The sequence below is a fragment of the Mugil cephalus genome, chromosome 18, assembly GCF_022458985.1.
Source record: "Mugil cephalus isolate CIBA_MC_2020 chromosome 18, CIBA_Mcephalus_1.1, whole genome shotgun sequence".
Taxonomy (NCBI): domain Eukaryota; kingdom Metazoa; phylum Chordata; class Actinopteri; order Mugiliformes; family Mugilidae; genus Mugil; species Mugil cephalus.
In genome coordinates this window covers 9,731,756-9,750,354 of record NC_061787.1, presented here as the reverse complement: position 1 = coordinate 9,750,354, position 18,599 = coordinate 9,731,756, and the positions used below count along the sequence as shown (strand labels likewise).

At 42.1% G+C, this 18,599-nt stretch overlaps 2 protein-coding genes and 1 long non-coding RNA gene across 3 annotated transcripts; 1 reads left to right on the top strand and 2 right to left on the bottom strand.

Moving 5' to 3' along the window:
- Positions 1-1,462: 1,462 nt before the first annotated feature.
- Positions 1,463-14,540, bottom strand: LOC124995414. Its single transcript, XM_047567754.1, has 10 exons — positions 14,366-14,540; positions 13,135-13,707; positions 11,424-11,618; positions 10,836-11,171; positions 9,709-9,794; positions 9,491-9,597; positions 9,245-9,385; positions 6,658-6,789; positions 3,850-4,119; positions 1,463-3,400 (listed from the first exon to the last, which is right to left on the bottom strand). Exons 1-10 carry the CDS (start codon positions 14,512-14,514, stop codon positions 3,191-3,193), a joined length of 2,199 nt encoding a protein of 732 aa, XP_047423710.1. The 5' UTR covers positions 14,515-14,540; the 3' UTR covers positions 1,463-3,190.
- LOC124995418 lies at positions 12,376-14,517 on the top strand. Its single transcript, XR_007110703.1, has 3 exons — positions 12,376-12,649; positions 13,138-13,293; positions 14,388-14,517. It is a non-coding gene; the product is annotated as an uncharacterized LOC124995418 (long non-coding RNA).
- Positions 14,541-15,925: 1,385 nt separating the features above from the next.
- Positions 15,926-18,269, bottom strand: otulina (OTU deubiquitinase with linear linkage specificity a). Its single transcript, XM_047567757.1, has 3 exons — positions 17,983-18,269; positions 17,698-17,819; positions 15,926-16,541 (listed from the first exon to the last, which is right to left on the bottom strand). The coding sequence occupies exons 1-3, from the start codon at positions 18,094-18,096 to the stop codon at positions 16,121-16,123; spliced, it is 657 nt and encodes a 218-aa protein (XP_047423713.1). The 5' UTR covers positions 18,097-18,269; the 3' UTR covers positions 15,926-16,120.
- Positions 18,270-18,599: the final 330 nt, after the last annotated feature.

Genomic DNA, 18,599 nt, shown 5'->3' with positions numbered 1-18,599 from the left:
GAAGTGAGCTCCAAAGACCTAGATTATATAGTGAAATAAACTTAGTTGGGGCATGAGAAGTGTATAGATCCCTTCAAAGCTCTTAAACAATGTTATGTATTTTTGAAGGGCGGGGCTTAGCTGGAGGCGAAACATGTCAAACACTAGCTTGTGAACAGTGGTTAGCATATTTCAACGGACTATTTTGGCAAGAATGGATGAGGAAAACGCATATTTTAGAGAATATATTAATACACTCACTCCCTGAAACCAGGGGCGTTACTTTAAATAGTTGACTCTGACTAATGGGACAACATTCACCGACACCTACACTCAAACTCGCGGGGTGGACGTTTTGACAAAAGGAGGACACAGAGGGGACGAAGTCTGGGCTGTCTTTATCAAGTGAAGTGTCTCCACCTGGTAACATAGTCAATGCAACTTCTGCTTGGACACTGAAACACAACTAACGTTTTGTTTCCTGTCGGTTAGCAATAGCATTAATATGTAACAAGAATCCCCCAATAATGATCAACTCACTGTAATTTCAGTCATAATTTAGTCTAACACATAACGTTATCCAGGCTGAACCTGATGAAAAATTACACGTTAATCTCAGCTGATATCAAGTGTGTGCGTCAAACACTAGCGTTGTTTCTTTTAATTGTCTTCAACTGACAGTGGCTGGTAAGCGATAAACCTTCAACTTAGTGTTTCTGCTTTTTCAGTTTACAACAAGATGACATTTTCGTGACAGTGTTAGCCTCGAGCTTCCCTCTGTTGACGTAGCTAAAGACGTGACGTCACAGTGACGTGGGCCATGAAGGGATCTAAACTTGATCCAAACGCTGTCTCCCTCACTGGTTTTGAAGCTCAGAGTGGAGACACTAGTCATTCCCGCCTTGGGGAAAGTTGCTAATGCTGCCCACACAGCAATCGAGCCAAAAGCTGCAAACGAGTGATCTGAAGCATCACGCTGATGCCCGACTGCTATGCGACAGTCGTAAGGCACTGCGTATCAAAATCAATCTGGCTTCAACTGTTTTTTGATGGTCCACTGAACCTGCGACACGTCATCCAATTTAATGCGTTCATTTGGCCTGATTATGTCACCAATAATGACCACAATCGCCTCAGCAACATTGTAGCCATCCACTTTGTATCTTTTGGTGCTTTGTAGTGTGGAAAGCAGCACACATCATTCTTTAGTTCAAGGCTGTAAACGTGTTTATTTTTGTTGTCAAGTTGGGCATGTTACCACTGGGCACTGATGACCTGCAGATTTTGGCGCTTCCACAGTGGCTTTATTTTTCTTGCAGAGGCTGCTGCTTCATACTGTAAATTAACGACTTTTGTAGAAGTGTGACAGTCTTCATTTTGTTAGCTAATTTGGCCAGTGATAGTGGACCAACACAACATTTACAGAAAAAAATTTAATATTTTGAGCTTTTTTACCCAAAATTAACTTTTCTAGAGACTTTTCCAAACTTCCAAAAATTAACTTTATTTAAATACCATCCAAAACAGACAAAGCAAGAGCATTCCTGCAAATGGCATAATCAATATTTTACTGTTAACGTACCACATTTACCTGGTCTGGAATTGGGTCAAGGAAATGGCCTCTTACCACTAAATTACCAACATTCATTCTTATTGTGCATTATTTCTAAGGCAACATGGAGGACCAAGCGTGCCTCTTCTTCTGAATCAAGTGGCTAGTGTTTGGCATTGTTGCCGGTATCTGCAGCAACATCGACACGTTTCTTCCCCTCATAACAGCTTGGTTAAAGGCAACATGTTACACATTGAGTTTAACACACACACATGGTTGCGAAACACACACAAACAGACCATCACAAATCACGCCTCTGACACAGAGGCTCCATTAATCTTCCAAGTCTTCCGATCATCAGCTGTTGTTAAACCCGATACGTCGTCAAACCCTTCATAGACTAACTCATGTTTCACTTCTGTCACACTTAAAAAGTTTCAAATGCATTTCTGACACAATCTAAATCAATAAATTAACACACAAAGTGCCTAAAGTCCAGTGTAAACACGTGTAAACACTGTCCTGATAATCTTTTTTTGGCACTATTGGCAGCTCAACTGTGTCTTGATCAGAACCCTAGAAAGAAAAATGTAGGTTTTTACACTCAGTAAATTAAATCTGCATCAAACTGAGAGGATCCAGAATCTCAGATATGTACACATACACCCAAATAGAAAACTCTATACAGTACAGTGTGCACAAGGACGTGTAAACCGCATCTTGTACAGGGTCTCAAATCAGCATATTTTTAAAGGAAAAGGTCAACGCTTTGTGACATGCTTATTAGCTTCCTGGCAGAGAGTTGGATGTATGAGGATGCAGTCAGGAGATGGTTAGCTTAGCTTAGCACAAAGACAGGAAAGAGGGGGAAACTGTTAGCTTTTGTCTGTCCAAAAACCAAAACAGCTGTCTATTTTGAGAGAAAGATGACGCAATAATTAATAGCTAATCAGCTTTGCTGACATTTAATATGAATTAGAGATACAGATCTTCATTTGGCCAAACCCAGGTCATATTCTACAGTGTGTCATTCAACACTTTTTTTGAATGGATAAAGAAACAAGACATGATCGGATTTCTCTACTGGCGCATTTCCACCGGCACGGCACAGCACGGTATTTGCGTGTTTCCACTAGCATGTAGCACCTGCTACCACGTACTATTTTAGTATCGCCTCAGTCCTGGTTTCAGGCGATACGAAGCGATACTAAAACGTAACGTCAGCTGATTGACCGATTGACCTAGCATTAGCAACCATTAGCTTACCCTTAAAACGTCGTCTTTTTGCAGCTTGTGTACTCTTGTCTGTTGTTGTTGCTGTTTCGGTCTTCCGGTTTTGCGCGTGGCTTGGCGCGGTGTAAATGACGTCACGGCAGTTTCGCGCAGCCGTGTTATGTCGAGTCGTACCATGCCGTGCTGTGCCGTATCGTGCTAGTGGAAATGCGCCTTAAGCTAGAGCACAGCCAGGCTAGTTTTTCCCCTTCACTTCCGCTGTTTGAGCTAAGCTAACCAACTGCAGGCTGTGTCAATCCATTCATCTAACATTTAACAAGCTAGCAAGCATATTTACCAAAACTATTCCTTTAGTTGGCGTAGATCTGTTCATCTCGATCGACCTGAGGGGTGTTTGTATGGCAGGAGGTTTCTCTACAGCTGCAGTCAGCTGGAGGGGGTCTCCTTGTGGAGTTCTGCAGCTTCTGCGACCGGCACATTGTAGTGGCGGTCATCCTCTGTGACGAGGCACACAGACTCCCAGTCGTCCTTATGGTCGTCTGGGTAGTAGGTGACAAACTCCTCTGTGTCCGCCTTGTACAGTCTGTAAACTTGAATGGTGCACTGCAAGGCGTAGCCCAGCAAGAACATCTCTACCTGCACAAAAAGAGGTAGATAATTGCAGGGTTACAGAGGAACTCAAACAGCATGATGTTTAATCAGCTCATCTAGCACTAGAGATTTATGGGTCAAGTCTTGTCCTGTCACTGTGCTTGTAAAAGCTTGAAATATAATCCCGAAAATACAATTTTGAATCGGTGCAGCTTGTCCTTCCTGAAACCGCCTCACCCCTGGGGCTGATCACACAGAGGTACGACAGCTCAATAACAAAAAGCAGCAAGTGTCAACATGTTTTTCTGTGTGTGTCTCAGATTATTAAATTATAATGCACATGGCATTGAATTTTAATTGCTGTTTCATTTTGTCGCTCAGCATGACAATTGTTTATGTAGCAAAAAATTACTGCTCAGAGATGGTGAGAAAATCCCAGCAGCGTTGTTTACTCTAAAGATCTGAAAGAGGAGCACTTGGTTTCTCTGCTTCACCTGCTCCAGCCCGGCGGTGAGGCCCACGTGGCTGAGGTGGTTGGAGAGGAAGGACTGTGGACAGTCGGACGAGTCCCGAGCAAACAGCAGCCAGCAGAAGAGAGGGACGTCTTCTCCGCTCTGCATGCAGCCGTGCAGCTCCACCGCTCTGGCCAGCATCAGCAGTTTGAGCGCCTCCAGCAGCCCGAGCTCCTCTTCACCGCCCAGGAACAGTTGCTCGCAAAGCTGCTGCCGCTCTGCAGTAGAGCCACAGTCCACTGCTGCCTGCCACTGGAGACGTCAGAGGAATGAGGTTGTTTAGCAAAATATAATACCACCAGCTTGAGAAAGGTCATGTTAAATCATTCAGCAGAACCTCCACGTTTTGCTGAATAAACCCTAAAATAGACATACATTTACTCCACTACTTTAATCATTCGTCAGGTCTTTTAACTCGTGTGCCAAATGAAAACATTTACCTACAATTACCTAATTCTACTTCTTGATCTGACAAAATATGTTTTGTGTTCTGCTCTTATTGGATTATACTCTTAAACAAGATCAATAGCCTATGGGTCAGACTTGTCTAAGTATATATACTGGAGAGCTGGTGAGTCAGCATTGTTCCGTAATTGCTCATGCTAACCAGTAGGCATAGTTACAGTACAGTGCATGTGGAAAGTATTCACAGTGCTCCACTTTTCTCCACATTTTTTTTTTTTGTCCAGTCCATTTTTGCAAAAAACACAGCCTTTGCTCAATACTTTGTTGATGCACAATTTGGTAGCAATTACAGCCTCATTTCTTATTGAATATGATGCAACAAGCTTATTACCACCCATCCTTGGGCAGTTTTGTCCATTCGTTTTGCAGCACCTCTTAAACTCCTTCAGGTCAGATGGCAAGTGTTGATGCGCAACAATTTTCAGATCTCTCCAGAGACGTTCAAACGAATTCAAATCTCGGCTGTGGCTGGGCCGGTCGGGGACATTCATAGTTGTCCTGAAGCCACTACTTTGATATCTTGGCTGTGTGTCTTAGAGTCGTCGTCCCAGTCTGAGGTCAAGAAGGAGCAGGTTTTCATCCAGGATGTCTCTGCAGATTGCTGCGTTCATCACTCCCTCTGCTGTGACTAGTCTCCCAGCTCCTGCCACTGAAAACAATCCTTATAGGATGATGCTGCCACCACCATGCTTTACTGTAGGGGTGGTACTGAACTGGTGATGAGCGGCGCCTAGTTTACTTCAAACATGACGCCTGGTATTCAGGCCAAAGAATTCAATCTTTGTCTCATCAGACCAGAGAATTTTGTTTCTCATGGTCTAAGAGTCCTTTAAGTGCCTTTTGGCAAACTCTAGGCAGGCAGTGTGCCTTTTACTAAGGAGTGGCTTTTGTCTAAACACTCTACTAAACTGGGCTGATTGGGGGATTCCTTCTGGATGGTTCTCCACAGAAGAACTCTTACAGAGTGACCATCATAGGAAGTCGTAGCGGTTCAGAACTTCTTCCATTTACAGATTCACTGTGCTAATTACGATCTTTAAAGCAGCAGAGATCTTTCTGTACCCTTCCCCAGGTCGGTGCCTCAAGGAAATCCTGTCTCTGAGGTCTACAGACCTTTGACTCCATGCTTGGTTTGTGCTCTGACATGCACTGTCAACAGTGGGACCTTATACAGACAGGTGAACTGAATTTACCAATTAAGCTGTAGCTCAAGGATGATCAGTGGAAGCAGGATGTGCCTGAGCTCAATTTTGAGCTTCATGTCAAAAGCTGCGAATACTTATGTGAATTCTTAAGTTTTTTATTTTTAAGAAATTTGCAAAATTCTCAAAAATAACTTGTTTCATATTGTCATTAAGGTCTACTGTGTGTAACATTTCTGGGAAAAAAATAACTGAATTCATTTATGGGATACAGCTGTAAGTGTGGAAAAAATAAGTGAATACTTTCTGGATGCACTACACAGCTGATAAAATATGTGAGGGATTCAATCCTCTGACTACCATGAGCAAATCTAAAGGAAATCTAAGTATTATTTAACATTTAAACAGCTTAATTCGTAGCAAGCTGCTCCTTCAGTAATTAGGTCAGTGGGTCACCTGAACTGAATATGCACATAAATGGAAACATACATGAACTAGCAGATTTGATTACTGACTTACGTCCAGGGATCATGTGTTAAATAAAGAGGCTTTCATGGGTAATGTACAGCTGGAGCTTCAAACACCCCATCCCTGATTTATTCACTGAAGAGCTTTTGTATAGTGCGGTATTTTCCCTCCCCACACATATATACATTACTGCAAGTACAGCAGAGACCAGGACAACAAAATAGAGTCTATTCTGAGTGCAGCTGTATGGCGCCAATAATGTCAGGTATGCAACCGGCACATAGCTCCATGACCCATAAAGCAACAGAGGTCTGACTTTTACAAAAACATGTGTAGTATGCACCAGAACTCCTCAACCTTTTAGCGTCAGTCACCGACTATAAAGTCTTCTCCGGGGCCCTTACTGTTAAAGTAACGAGTCACTGCGCCTTTAACAGTTTCTTTTGAGAATGAGGGTCTATCTCTGCCTCCTGATCCCTTACAGAGCGACCGGGCCGTAAAGGATCGACTTAATGACGCCGCGCAGCCTTTAAAAACGACCTCCCTTTAACATATGGTAGCAATCACCTCCAAAAACCTCTGTAGATGAATATCAATACTACCAGTGTCTACGGGCAGCACAAAAATAGAACTGTGGTCCACCCGTGCTGTGTCTTTAAAATACTTTCTCACTGTGTGTAATTTCTACGCCGCTGCGCACATCTGCAGTCTGTACCTTATTTCGAAGAAGCTCCATGTAGCTTTTAAGCTGCTGTGCGGCATCTCCAGTCCCATCTCCCTGCAGGCACTCTCCAGGAAATGTCCACTGACTTATCAGCCCTTCCTGGGCCTCCAGTTGCTTCGGCAGCTGTAAACACAAAGAATTAAGATTTTAAGATCGCTCGGGATGACGACAGCTGTGTCAACAGTTCTAGTTTCTTTCTGTTTTATTCAGTCTTATGCGAGTAGGTGTTTGTCATTTAGAACGTCGTTAATTCTTCCTTGGTCGAGACGGTGGTCGTCCGTTTGCCAAAGTTGGGCTGTTGCCGAGTATCTGTCGTTCAAGTTTTAGCAGGGTGTTGGCACCATTACGAGCGGCCTGATCCCTATCGTGGCTTTTTAGCCGATTCATCTTGAAGTGGGATTGGAGTGCATTACTGAGAGAGACCACTCTGACTGGATGGACAACTTAGCGAATCAGTGGATGTTAAAAGAAACAGAAATGACAAATGTAAACGAAATGGGAACACAGGAAGAAACACACACGGTTTATGGTTCGGATAGTTGTAACGTTGATAGTTGTTATGGTATAATTATTTGTATATACTTTGCATTGTTCTATTTTTTGTTTTTTTGTTCCTGAATGTCTTGTACTTGCACGTCGTGCTGCTCACTTGTGCCTTAAATTGGCCAATGGGAACAATTTATTTATTTTTTTTCTGAATCTGAATCTAAATCTTTGTTCATATGTTCATGTGTTTGGTTTTTATTGCAGCAGTTTTCTTTTGGCCCAAAATTTACCACCTCTGTGCGCAAGGTTAACAGCTCAGCAGCCCGTTACTTAGGACAGATTAAGATTTAACAAGGAATCGCAGTGAATCACAACAGACCTGACGACAGTGCCCTTGGCTGAGAGGAACTGAAAGCTACTGATTCAGTCACTGACAACAGTGATTCAGTACAGTCAGTTCCCGCTCAAGGTCAGACCACTGTCTGGAAATGTAAGCAAAACATACAGCGTCTATATTTTGAAGATGTAAACAAATATTAAAGTCCTTTAAAAGCTGAGACACACATATAGCGAGAACCTCACATTACTTTAAGTGGCTCTTACCAGTAATTAGTTAATTATGACCATTAAGATATAGACAGCAAGCTGATATTAAACAGCTACCGACTGTGACACCGCTTCATCACACCACAAAGACTACAGCCAAAGGGACAACTGGAACATACAGTATGTTCTAGACCGGCGTGAAAGCAAATACCGTTTCATACCAACAGGTGCCGGTAGTTTGTAGTCATCGTTCCACTAGTAGCACTGCAGGAGAGCCCAAAAAAACTAGGGCCACAGACACAGACAATGAGTCAAGGCCTTTGCAGCCGTTCAGTGTTGTGTCTATTCGTCAGGAGGTTGGTGCGACATATTTTCCAACACGCCGTCTCTGTGTGTGCGTCTGTGCGTTTGGGCAGAGCTTTGCCGTGCGCGATACAGAGATTAGAGGAGAATAGTGAACATGCGACCGTGTAGAGAGAGACACGACATGTTGATGTATAGAGGGTATGAATTGATCGCACTGCCACCTGAGGCCACGCCCCCCTGAGTGGCAAAAACATGTGAAATTTATCAGTAAATACACAGAGACCGGGAAAAATGTGGATTATCAGATCAAATTAAGGACAATTGAACTCGACAACGATCTATACGAACTAGTGTGGATATGAAAAAGTGGATTAGCCTCAGTTTCAGGTAGTTTTAGGTCATTTCAATTATGATAAATGTAGTGTAAGTAAAAGATGCTGATGGTAAGAGCTTTACCGAGAAGTAACATTAGCCAGACAATACTGTAGCCTCTGACTGGACGTTAAAGGGATGACGAGGAGTGATCACAAATATTCAGTTTGTTGTTATTTATTGTTGGAACTGAAATAGTTACTGTCGGCCGTAACTACACCAAAACAACAACGTCGACAAACTTATCTGACAGCCCTCCAGAGCGTAACTTAAGAAGTACCTTAAGGTATGACTTCATAAAAAAATACAGCATAAATTAATATTACTTGACACTAAATGTGAACCACAACACCATGTTTCGGTGCCTGGATTGCAGTCGCACAACAGCTCTTTGCATTTTTTAAATTAATTTTACAGTTTAGACGCTATTAAAGCCTATGTTTCAAACTAATGCTACTAATCACCATGTTCAACTGCCACTTTTTGCCACTCAGTTGCCGTAACCATGGAGACCTCGCTGGCTGTGATGTCACGTGCATACCCTCTATAAATTAGATGAGTAACATAAGGCATTTTAGTTTTTTTTTTGTTAATAAAAGAACAGGGCATAGACCGGTTCTATAGGTAAAATAACCTTAAATGACTTGTGTTGTGATCTGAAGCTGTACAAATTAAAATGAACTTGTTGCTGTTTTTGAAAATGACGCAACCCAAACAGATTTAAAGTGAGCATTTTCAACTCCTCCTGTCGTTTAACCAGTTAAATGCACCAGAAATGATAATTTTTGATTAAATAAGAATTGTATGGCTTAGATCTAAGGCTGGGGCTCAGCCAATAGTCACCTACTACATGGAAGTGAAAATTTACCATAACAATGTCGTCCTGCAGCCACACAGGCAGCTTGGTGGTGTGGGACAACACCTGGAACAGCGTGGCTCTGAGGGCACAATAATTGTCTCCCCTCACTCTCCTCACGCTGCCAAACCTCTGGGACATCTCTTTATAACCCTGCAGCAGCAGCAGCACACAGGAAGCCATTTATTAAGAAAGGAGGAAAAACAACAACTGGCTTTAATCTGCAACACCTTTTCCCAGGAGCTATAAAGAACCGACCTTTTTAATGAGAGCACTTTTGGCCGTATTTCCTTTCCACTCTCTCTCGCTGTAATACAGAATGTCCACCGCCGGGTCCAAACTGCATCTGTCCTCTAACTTTAAACCTGAACCAGAGAGAGAGACGGAGGTGTGAAAGGTGAGACGATGGACAGAACAACAGCACAACCGTTCACGTTTCAAATCATTAATGATGGAGGTGTGAAGGATTCACTCACATTTAGTTTCTGACTCGGACAGTGGTTCTGGTTCATCACTGTGACACGCAGACAACTCCTCGGCTCCTCTGTACAGGTCTTCTTCACTGAAGAGGAAACAGAAACAACCAGTCTGAGCAAAACAACAATAAATTTACCTTCTCTTCCCAGACTATTTATGACATCAGTCAAGGAAGTCAGACAGTATGGAGAGACAGATTAAGCTGGGAAATACAACTAGTAAAGTGCCTCATGTAACCACCTCAATCAGAACAGAATTACAGAGATTAAACAGACCAATCAGTGAAACTATTAGCTCCTAAAAACTCTGGATCTGATTGTTTCTCTCTTTCTAGGAAAGGTGGAAAGGTGTACATGTAAATCAACTTTATTGGTCAAGTACATGTAAGCACACGCAAGGTACTAGTCGACATATTTGGAACGGTGCGAAGTCAGACAAGGTGCCCAGGGTGCAGTTTTAGGATAACAGCTGTTTAGCTCAAGGAATGTAAATAGGATTCATATCAGCAGCCCTCCAGTTTATAGGGGACAGATTCTCTAACTAACTAATGGAGACAAAATTGACGTGGGCAGCACCGTCCGCCTTTGCCAAATTCTTCTACTCATTGAAGTCGGTGTTGTCAGTAAAGCTGAAATGTTTTCGGACAGACCCGTCGTTGTCTAGTGCTCAGAACCACTATTTGCGTGTCACGTATTTTGTTGACAAGAAAATATCCACACACAAAGAGTAACTTTATACCCTGAAGACACACCCTGAAGAAGGGTTGTATCCCAGCGTCTGTTTTTTTCTTTTACTACTTTAGTGTGTTTTAAACCGTTTCGTTATGTAACAACCACCTTAACAAAGGCTTGTTATGTTTTTTCGAGCTAGAAAAAACATAAAAAGCCTATTTATGTCCCTTTCCAAAGAGCATCCTTGTTATATGCATAAAAGAACTTCCTCAGCATCCTGGACCCTGTTTGTTTTTTTTTCCCAGCAGAAACTTTATACTTTAATCACACAATAAACAACTCTGTGAGTTATGTGTGTCTCTGTGGTGTACTCAGATTACAACCAGCAACACTTTTAAACATTTCCTTCCTGTGTTGTATCTTTAGTGTCTTGCTGCACAAACAAGTTTACAGACCTGTTATCCAGATCTTCTTCTCCCTCTGCGGCAGGTTCAGACTCAGCTTTGCCACCTGTGACGGGGCTTCCGGGCGGCTCTTCCTGTTTTTCACCCATCTCCCGGATCTCAGCATCTTTCCCAGATTCAGCCTCGGCCTCTGTGGGAGCACTCGCCACCTCTCCTTTCTCCACCTCCGCTACCTTCATCCCATCATTCTCTTTTACTCCAGGAACATCTTCTTCTTTGTCCTGCACGTTTGGCTTCTCTTCCTCCCCAACATCCGGTTTGAAGGAAGTGACCTCTCTCAAAGTTGCAGTCGTACGCTTGGGATCCGACTCTGGAGTGAGATCCGAGCTGGAGAGAGAACACGTCTACGTTTGAATTATAAGATTTAAACTTGTGTTCTAGTAAATGTACTATTTAAATCCCCTTTTGAGAATTGGAAAAATTCCGCTAATTGGTAAAATATTGAAGGAAAAGCATACAACAGGAAGCCAGTTTTGATGATACGAGTGGTAGCATTTCGCCCCCTTGTGGTCACAACAAGTTCCCAGTTTATGTAAACAAGTGTCTTGTTTTGGTGTCACATTCTCTGAACCTACTGACCTCTCGCTGGCGTCTGCTGGAGCTGTGGTCTGTGGCTGCTGGACATCGCTAGCAGACCATTCCTCACGGCTGTGGACAGGTTCATTCGGCTCCAGTCCAGGAGAAGACTGAGACACATCACGGCTGTTTACGTCCGCAGGATCGACCTCCCTGCACACTGGAGAGCGGCTGCCGTCTGAATTATCTGTAACGGGACTGGACGCACATCGATGACAAGAATTTATAATCAATGTATAGCATATAAACATGTGCATAATAGCATTCAACAGATAAACAGTTTACAGCTCTCATCATATTTCAGATTTTAGAAATTAAAGAAAATGTCCATTAAATCCATCATGGTAATGAAATGTGAAACGGTCCTGATCGCTGATTTAGCAACACCACGCAGACGTAATATAAACAGAGGTGAGATTAATGATTTAAAAGATGGTGACCTTGGAACAGCAAACAAAACGAATCGTCCAAAAAAGTAAATATAAAGTTAGTCTTCCACTCTTCATTCTCCGTGGCATCTAGTGAGATAGAAATGTTTAGTTCGGTTGTTCCTGATGTTTCTGACCTCATTTATTCGTTAATTCATAACCTCCAGTCAGTTCATTGGGTACACTAGTGAAAATGAATTCTAATATAAAAGTCCTGCATTAAATGTTAGCTTAATGAAAGTTATGATACTAAACATTTGATAAAAATAACTGAGAGAGCAGTGTTTACATGTTGGAGACAATGGTTTGTACAAATCATCTGGTCATGCTAAATAACAAAAACACGTCAGTATTTATTTTTATACAGTTTAACAGTCGTTTCAAGTGAACCTTATAACCACCACGAAGGCAGATTTAGTGCAAAACTTTTATGCATTAGTTGCACTAGTGTACCTAATATTTTGGCAAGTGAGTATAGAGGGCACGTGACGTCACAGTGGAAGTGGAAGCCTCCGTGGTTACGGCCACTGAGTGGCAAAAAGTGACAGTTACGCATGGAGAAAACCAGCATTAGTTTCAATCATAGGCTTTAATAGCATCTAAACTGTAAAACTTAATTAAAAAAATGAGGAGGAGCTGTGACTGTAACAGGTTTGAAAAGCAGACAGAGATATATTTTTACAGGCTCACAAAACTCAAAGAAAATGGATATAAATGGATATAAATGGATCGCTGCATTACGAAGAAACAACTGGAATCCAAGCACAGAAACCTGCTGTTGTGGTTCACATTTAGTGTCAGGTAATATTCATTTATGCTGTATTTTTTGATGAAGTTTGATAAGTTACTTCTTAAGTTACGTTCTGGAGGGCTGTCAGATAAGTTTGTGGATGTTGTTGTTTTGACGTAGTTACGGCCGACAGTAACTATTTCAGTTCCAACAATAAATAACAATAAACTATAATGGCAATATTTACATATGGTACATTTACCATAACTGAAATGAACAAAAACGAGCTGAAACTGAAGCTAATCCACTTTTCCAAACCCATACTACTTTGTTTGGATCATTGTTGAATCCAATTGTCCTTAATTTTATCTAACTTTTTCCCGGTCTCCCTGTATTTACTGATACATTTCACCGTGTTTTTGCCGCTCTGTGGAGCACGGCCTGGATGGCAGTGACGTCAATGCATACTCTCTACAGTTTACTCTAAAATATAAAGACATCAAAGTAGTGAAAGACATAAACAAATAAGCCATATTTCATGATTGTTGTCACTTACCAGCTCTGAGGCTCTGTTTTGGTCTCCTCACGGACCACAAAAATGGACGACATCGGATCTGCTGCTTCAGCCAGCTGAGCGTTTGGCGCGGATAACACCTCATTATTTTGAGCAGTCTCCTCCGATGGCTTGGCTGCGACGTTGTAAACAGTAACTGCGGTAGGTGCTTTTTCTTCTTCTTCTTCTTCATGATCATGAAGAGTAGCACTCACTGTCGTGTGCTCTGTGTTTGTGTCGGTACGGTTGTCGGCGCAGACCAGCTCAGCTGTTGGCAAGCATCCACCTGGGTTTCTGTCCTTCTCTGAGGCTGGATTTTCTTCTTCTGGTTTCGCATCCAACCATCCCACTTTCGGCAGAGAGTTTAAAGTGCAGTGCAGAAGTTCAGCTTGTTCAGCTTGTCCACTATGAGCAGGGGTTTCATCTTTGTTTTGTGCTCTGGTGCCGTTTTCAGACACTTCGTGGGGCGTCGTTTTATTTCGAATGCTTTCCTCCTGCAAGGGTCCATTTCCCTGAGTGTTGCTGGATTCCCCCTTCTCAGCACTCTGCTTCTCCCGATTATCCTCCGTGTTTCTCCTAAGCGACACAACAGCGAAGAACAGTGAATTAGCAAAGTCACAGAACTAAACAAAAGCAGCCTTTAAAACACATATTAAAACTCTAACAGAGCCCTTTTAATGACCGGGAACACAAACAGACGTGTGACGACAGATGACAGACGATGGTTCGTGATTCAGTCTGTATGTAGGTGGAAACCTACACCCATCAGCCAGAACATGAAACCACCAACCAGTGAATAACACGCATTATGTAACATTCTTCTGAGAAAACTGGGTGCTGGGATTGACACATACCAGCAACTGAACATCGTTGCAAGTCAAGTGCACCTTTAACACCAAAGGTGATCAACTGTGCTGTCTAATGTATCACACCCACTGACTGATAATGAAGTAAGCGTTCACTTCACTGGTTATTTTGACCAGTCATAATGTTATGGCTGGTTGGTACAGCTTTCCCATTAGTGCATCAAAAGCTGCAAATGCTTGCCCTTTGGAAGTTCCCCTGTCCATCGTAACTCATCCTACGCGAAGCCACAGGGGGAAATTTACTCATTTTGTTTTTTTCGTATTCTCTGGCAGTTTGTGACTTCGTTTAAGGCCAAGATTAGCTTTGAGTTATAAGAATGTTTAAATCTAAACTTAAAAAAAAAAAAATCTATTTTTTTTTTTTTTACCTCATATCATTCTCTTCTTCAGTGGCACAAGTGCCAACCACTACCGGTTCACTTGTGCCCACGGTGGCCTTCTGCTCATCGTTCAGCAAACCCCGGCTTTCTTCAGCGCTGCCGCAGGGACTTTGAGAGCCACAGCAACAGTTCCCCATCGGCTCGCCCCCTCTTCAAGGGAGGTCACGCAGGTGGCGGGGCTGAACGTTGGCCTGTAGTCCGAAACACCCCACGAGCGACCTGATGAGCCGCTGGAGCCCGAAGGTCTCAGGGATCCATGATGAAGGGGGTCACGTTGCTGGTAAAGCCAAGAAGCAGACACATGCATGATTCATTGAAGTACTGATACCTAAAGTCTGAATGTCCAACATGACTGAATGCACAATTCAAAAGCTTCCTGTGTGACTTATAGATGATAGCCAACACGATGCCCCCATAGTATTTTTGTCCTGAAGTCTCTGATCTGGAATTATATTTGACTTAAAATTGACCAAACGTGTTCACTAAACACCATCAGGAGGTCTACAGACTATTACATGATCGCGATGTGTGGTTAACATTTATTGATACACCCAAAACAACACTATTTTGGTTGGCATCACAATACAGCAAGGAATAAATAAATTTAAAAATAATAGTAATGTAGTGGGGATAACTCCTATAAATAAAACTCCTGTTTGAGGCCTCATTTTGACATTGTACTGTATACGTTTAGTGCAGAAATACAGTTACACCGAATTATTAAAGCCGATACAAAATAAATAAGTAGCGTTAATAATTACAGTTGTTTCTTGGGCTGACAGTTTAATATAAACACGTAAACATGACAAGCAAACGTACCTTGTTTTGGTCTTGTTGAAGTCGAACTCCGCAGGCTTTCTGTCATATAGCTTCTGTTTTTGTTTCACTTCTGGTTAGCTCGCTAGCTAGCCAGCTAGCTGCGTTAAACTTAAGATACAAACATGTGCTACTAAAGAGTGACAGCCGCTCATTAAAATCGATGCAGCCGCGACCTTCAGCTTCTCTTATGACTGCGCCGTTACCGCTTGACACGGCCCATTTCATTAAAAGCGGGTGTTTGCTGTGTTTGATGCGGAACATGTGTCGGCGAGAAGCTCTAGCTTAGCCGGAGTAGAGCACCAGGTCACGGCTCGGTCCGAGCGCGTGACGTCACAGCACTGTACGTCGTGGGCTTGGCTGCGTTCACGTGATCACTTGAAGCGTGATAGGAATCTGATAGAAATTCTAGAGATAAACTGATTTAGTCCCTAAATGACAGGAAATAATTGAAAGATTGAAGCAAATTACCACTTTACAGACATTTTTGATTATGTAGTTTTAACATTTGCTATACATTACAGGAAAATTCTCTCAACAGACTTATTATACTGGTAGTGTAGTGACGGAATACAAAACAGTAAATACATTAAATCTATAAATGGATTTTTTAAAAGTTTATAGTGATGTCTTTGTTCAGTTTTACTTTAAAATGGGGAATTTTATAGACAGTGCTTCAGTGACCACTAAATAAGAGATCATATTGCCGTTCACATTTCAAAACATTGTAAATATGTTGTAGGTAGCTTGTGTTTATTTTCAAAATATCTTGGAAGAAAATATGAAAATACAAAAATTCAAGATTATATTTTACATTATATGTACATCAAATGAAAAAAAAAAATCATACTAAATCCTTTTTCACTGCTCAGTCAAGTCATCGTCATTTGAACACGTTTTAATCGAGTTCCCTTGCAGTTTTGACCACTACATGTTGTTCAGCTCCTGTATGTGACTGATCATCTCCTGAGGTAGTCCCAGCTCTGTTACTAGGTCCACACATCGCTGCAGGAGGACGCTCAGGCTTTCACTTGAGCTGGAGGAGCAGTCACTGGCCCCTGAGCAAAGATTTTGCGGCTGCTGATGAACATCCATGTCCATTTTTTCTGCTTTGCAGCAGTTTGATTCTTTGCATCCCTCTCCACAGCAGCCTGGATCCGCCTGTCCCATCTCCAGATCCTCCATGCTCTCAGAGACGGTGCTCACGCTGGGAGGAGGATTCTCCAACTCATTCTTGATACGGTCTAGGATTTGATTCTCGTGCTGCGTCGCCTGCTGCAGTAGGTCAGTCACAGAGGCCGGGACAGGGGCTTCTGGATGCTGGATCTGGCACCAGCACAATATAGCACTGTGACATGAGACACAAAGAGGCAACAGTGTCACATACAATGGCACAGAGTGACTGTGAGCTGGACAGAAAGAGGCTTTAATAATAGCCAGTACAAAAGAGAGTCATGATGTTTCTGTGCTAGATCAATAAATATCCCCAAATATCTGATTATAATAAAAGAAAAAATACAGAAGGACGCAAAGAAGGGAAAAAACTTTGGATTTCTTGAAACATACATAAAACATACATAAAACAACTGAGATGGCTGAGGAAATCTGGCCCCATGGACAAAATCTCTTTTACAGAAGTAGAGTTGAGTGTGTCATTAGAGGAAGACTCTCCAGCGTGTCATTAAAAACTGAACAATTAACTTCCAGAGGAGATTTCCCATCACTACAGGATATTTACAGGACCAGTGTTATCAGGAGGAGGAGCCCTCAACATCATCAAGGACAATATGTAGCTACAACACAACCTCTTCACACTTGTGCTGACGGGGAGACATTATGGGGCTGTGAAATCAATCAGTGATTAACTTTTGTTAGATGAAAAAGCAGGAAGAACTTCTCAAATTAACATACCGAAAATACATTTAGTGTTGAATGTGCATGGCGTCTCGAAGGAATCCAGAGCATGTGGTCATTTATATTATGGTGATTCTGGTGAGAAGGATTTGCAAAACATCTGTGAATTGTGGCTCCTTTAAAACGTAGCAGTGTTAATATGTAATATCCTATTACAAGTGGTAAAGTGAGAGTTAACTAGTTTAAACACAGAAGAGTAATATTCCTTTCTCTTCTCTTGAAGCACTTAGAGACAAAAGGAGATAGAAGTATGCAGAAAAACTATAACTAAAGTCTTGTATTATTAGAGTCTACATGCTTGCTTTAGTCAGATGTTTGTATCTATGACAGATGGATGTTTATCTTGTTTCTCCTGCTGTTCTCTCGTTTGTGTCTCTACCCAGCCAGCCTTAGGCAAATGAGTCCCTCCATATGAGCTGGGTTCTGCTCAAGGTCTTTGTAAAGCGTCTTGAGGCAATTTGTATTGATATTGGGGCCCTATAAATAACATTAATTGAAAACCGAATTCAACAGTTAATATAATTCAGTATTAGTACAAATTCATCTGTCACTTTATGAATCACACGTGGATTAGTTTTCTCATGCTTTACCTGACGATTCCTCTAAGTCGGCCCACAGCCACAGTCTGAGCTGCTCCCTCTCTGTATCCCAGGACGAATCCCTCTGGAAGAGAGGCCTCCTCTCCGGCATCAGCACCATCTACATAACCATCCTGACAACAACGCCCACAACGTTAGATTTAGATTTCAATCACATACATTAATCACCAACATTTAGCTTTGCAGATACTACAAGCTGCTACATTACTGGGTGAAAGAGAGCCACAACAGCACATTTTAAGTTAAGTGAGTGAAGTATGCTAACGCCAACTTTACCTTGATTCTCCTCTTCATGTTGGACGCCCACTCCCTACTTTGTAAATTAAGCTCGTCTCCGTTCTCGTCGAACACATCGTCTGCACTTAAGGCCGCAGCTTTAACCCAAGACATGACGGAAGAAATGAAAAAACCTGCTTTTAACACGACTGTCGGTGTTTTTCTGGCATGTGAGCCACCTGTGCGGCAGCGGCCAACGTCTCTGCGTCAGCAACAACGGAACGTCATCAACCTGCGACTGAAAAGGGAACGCCACATTAAACCCGGAAGTGTTGTCAACTATAAAATCCGGCCTATTTTGTTTGATTAACTGAATATCAACAAAATTAAGTAATACAGTAGTAATGTACTTGAGTCCATTTATTTCAATCTTAGTAATACATTTGATATTGTGGAAAATTGTTCATTTGTCTTTACAAAAAAAGTATTCATAAGTAGACTCAATATAACGACCCAATATTTTCAGATGTAATGTTTGTTACTATTATTTTTTGGCAGTGAGTTGGAAATGTTTGTCTAGGCGAGGGGCTGGAGAACACTGGACAAACTGCGCCATCCACTTCAGTAGACTTGATAGGGGCAGAGCTCATTCTCCAACAGGCTGATTCAATGTTATT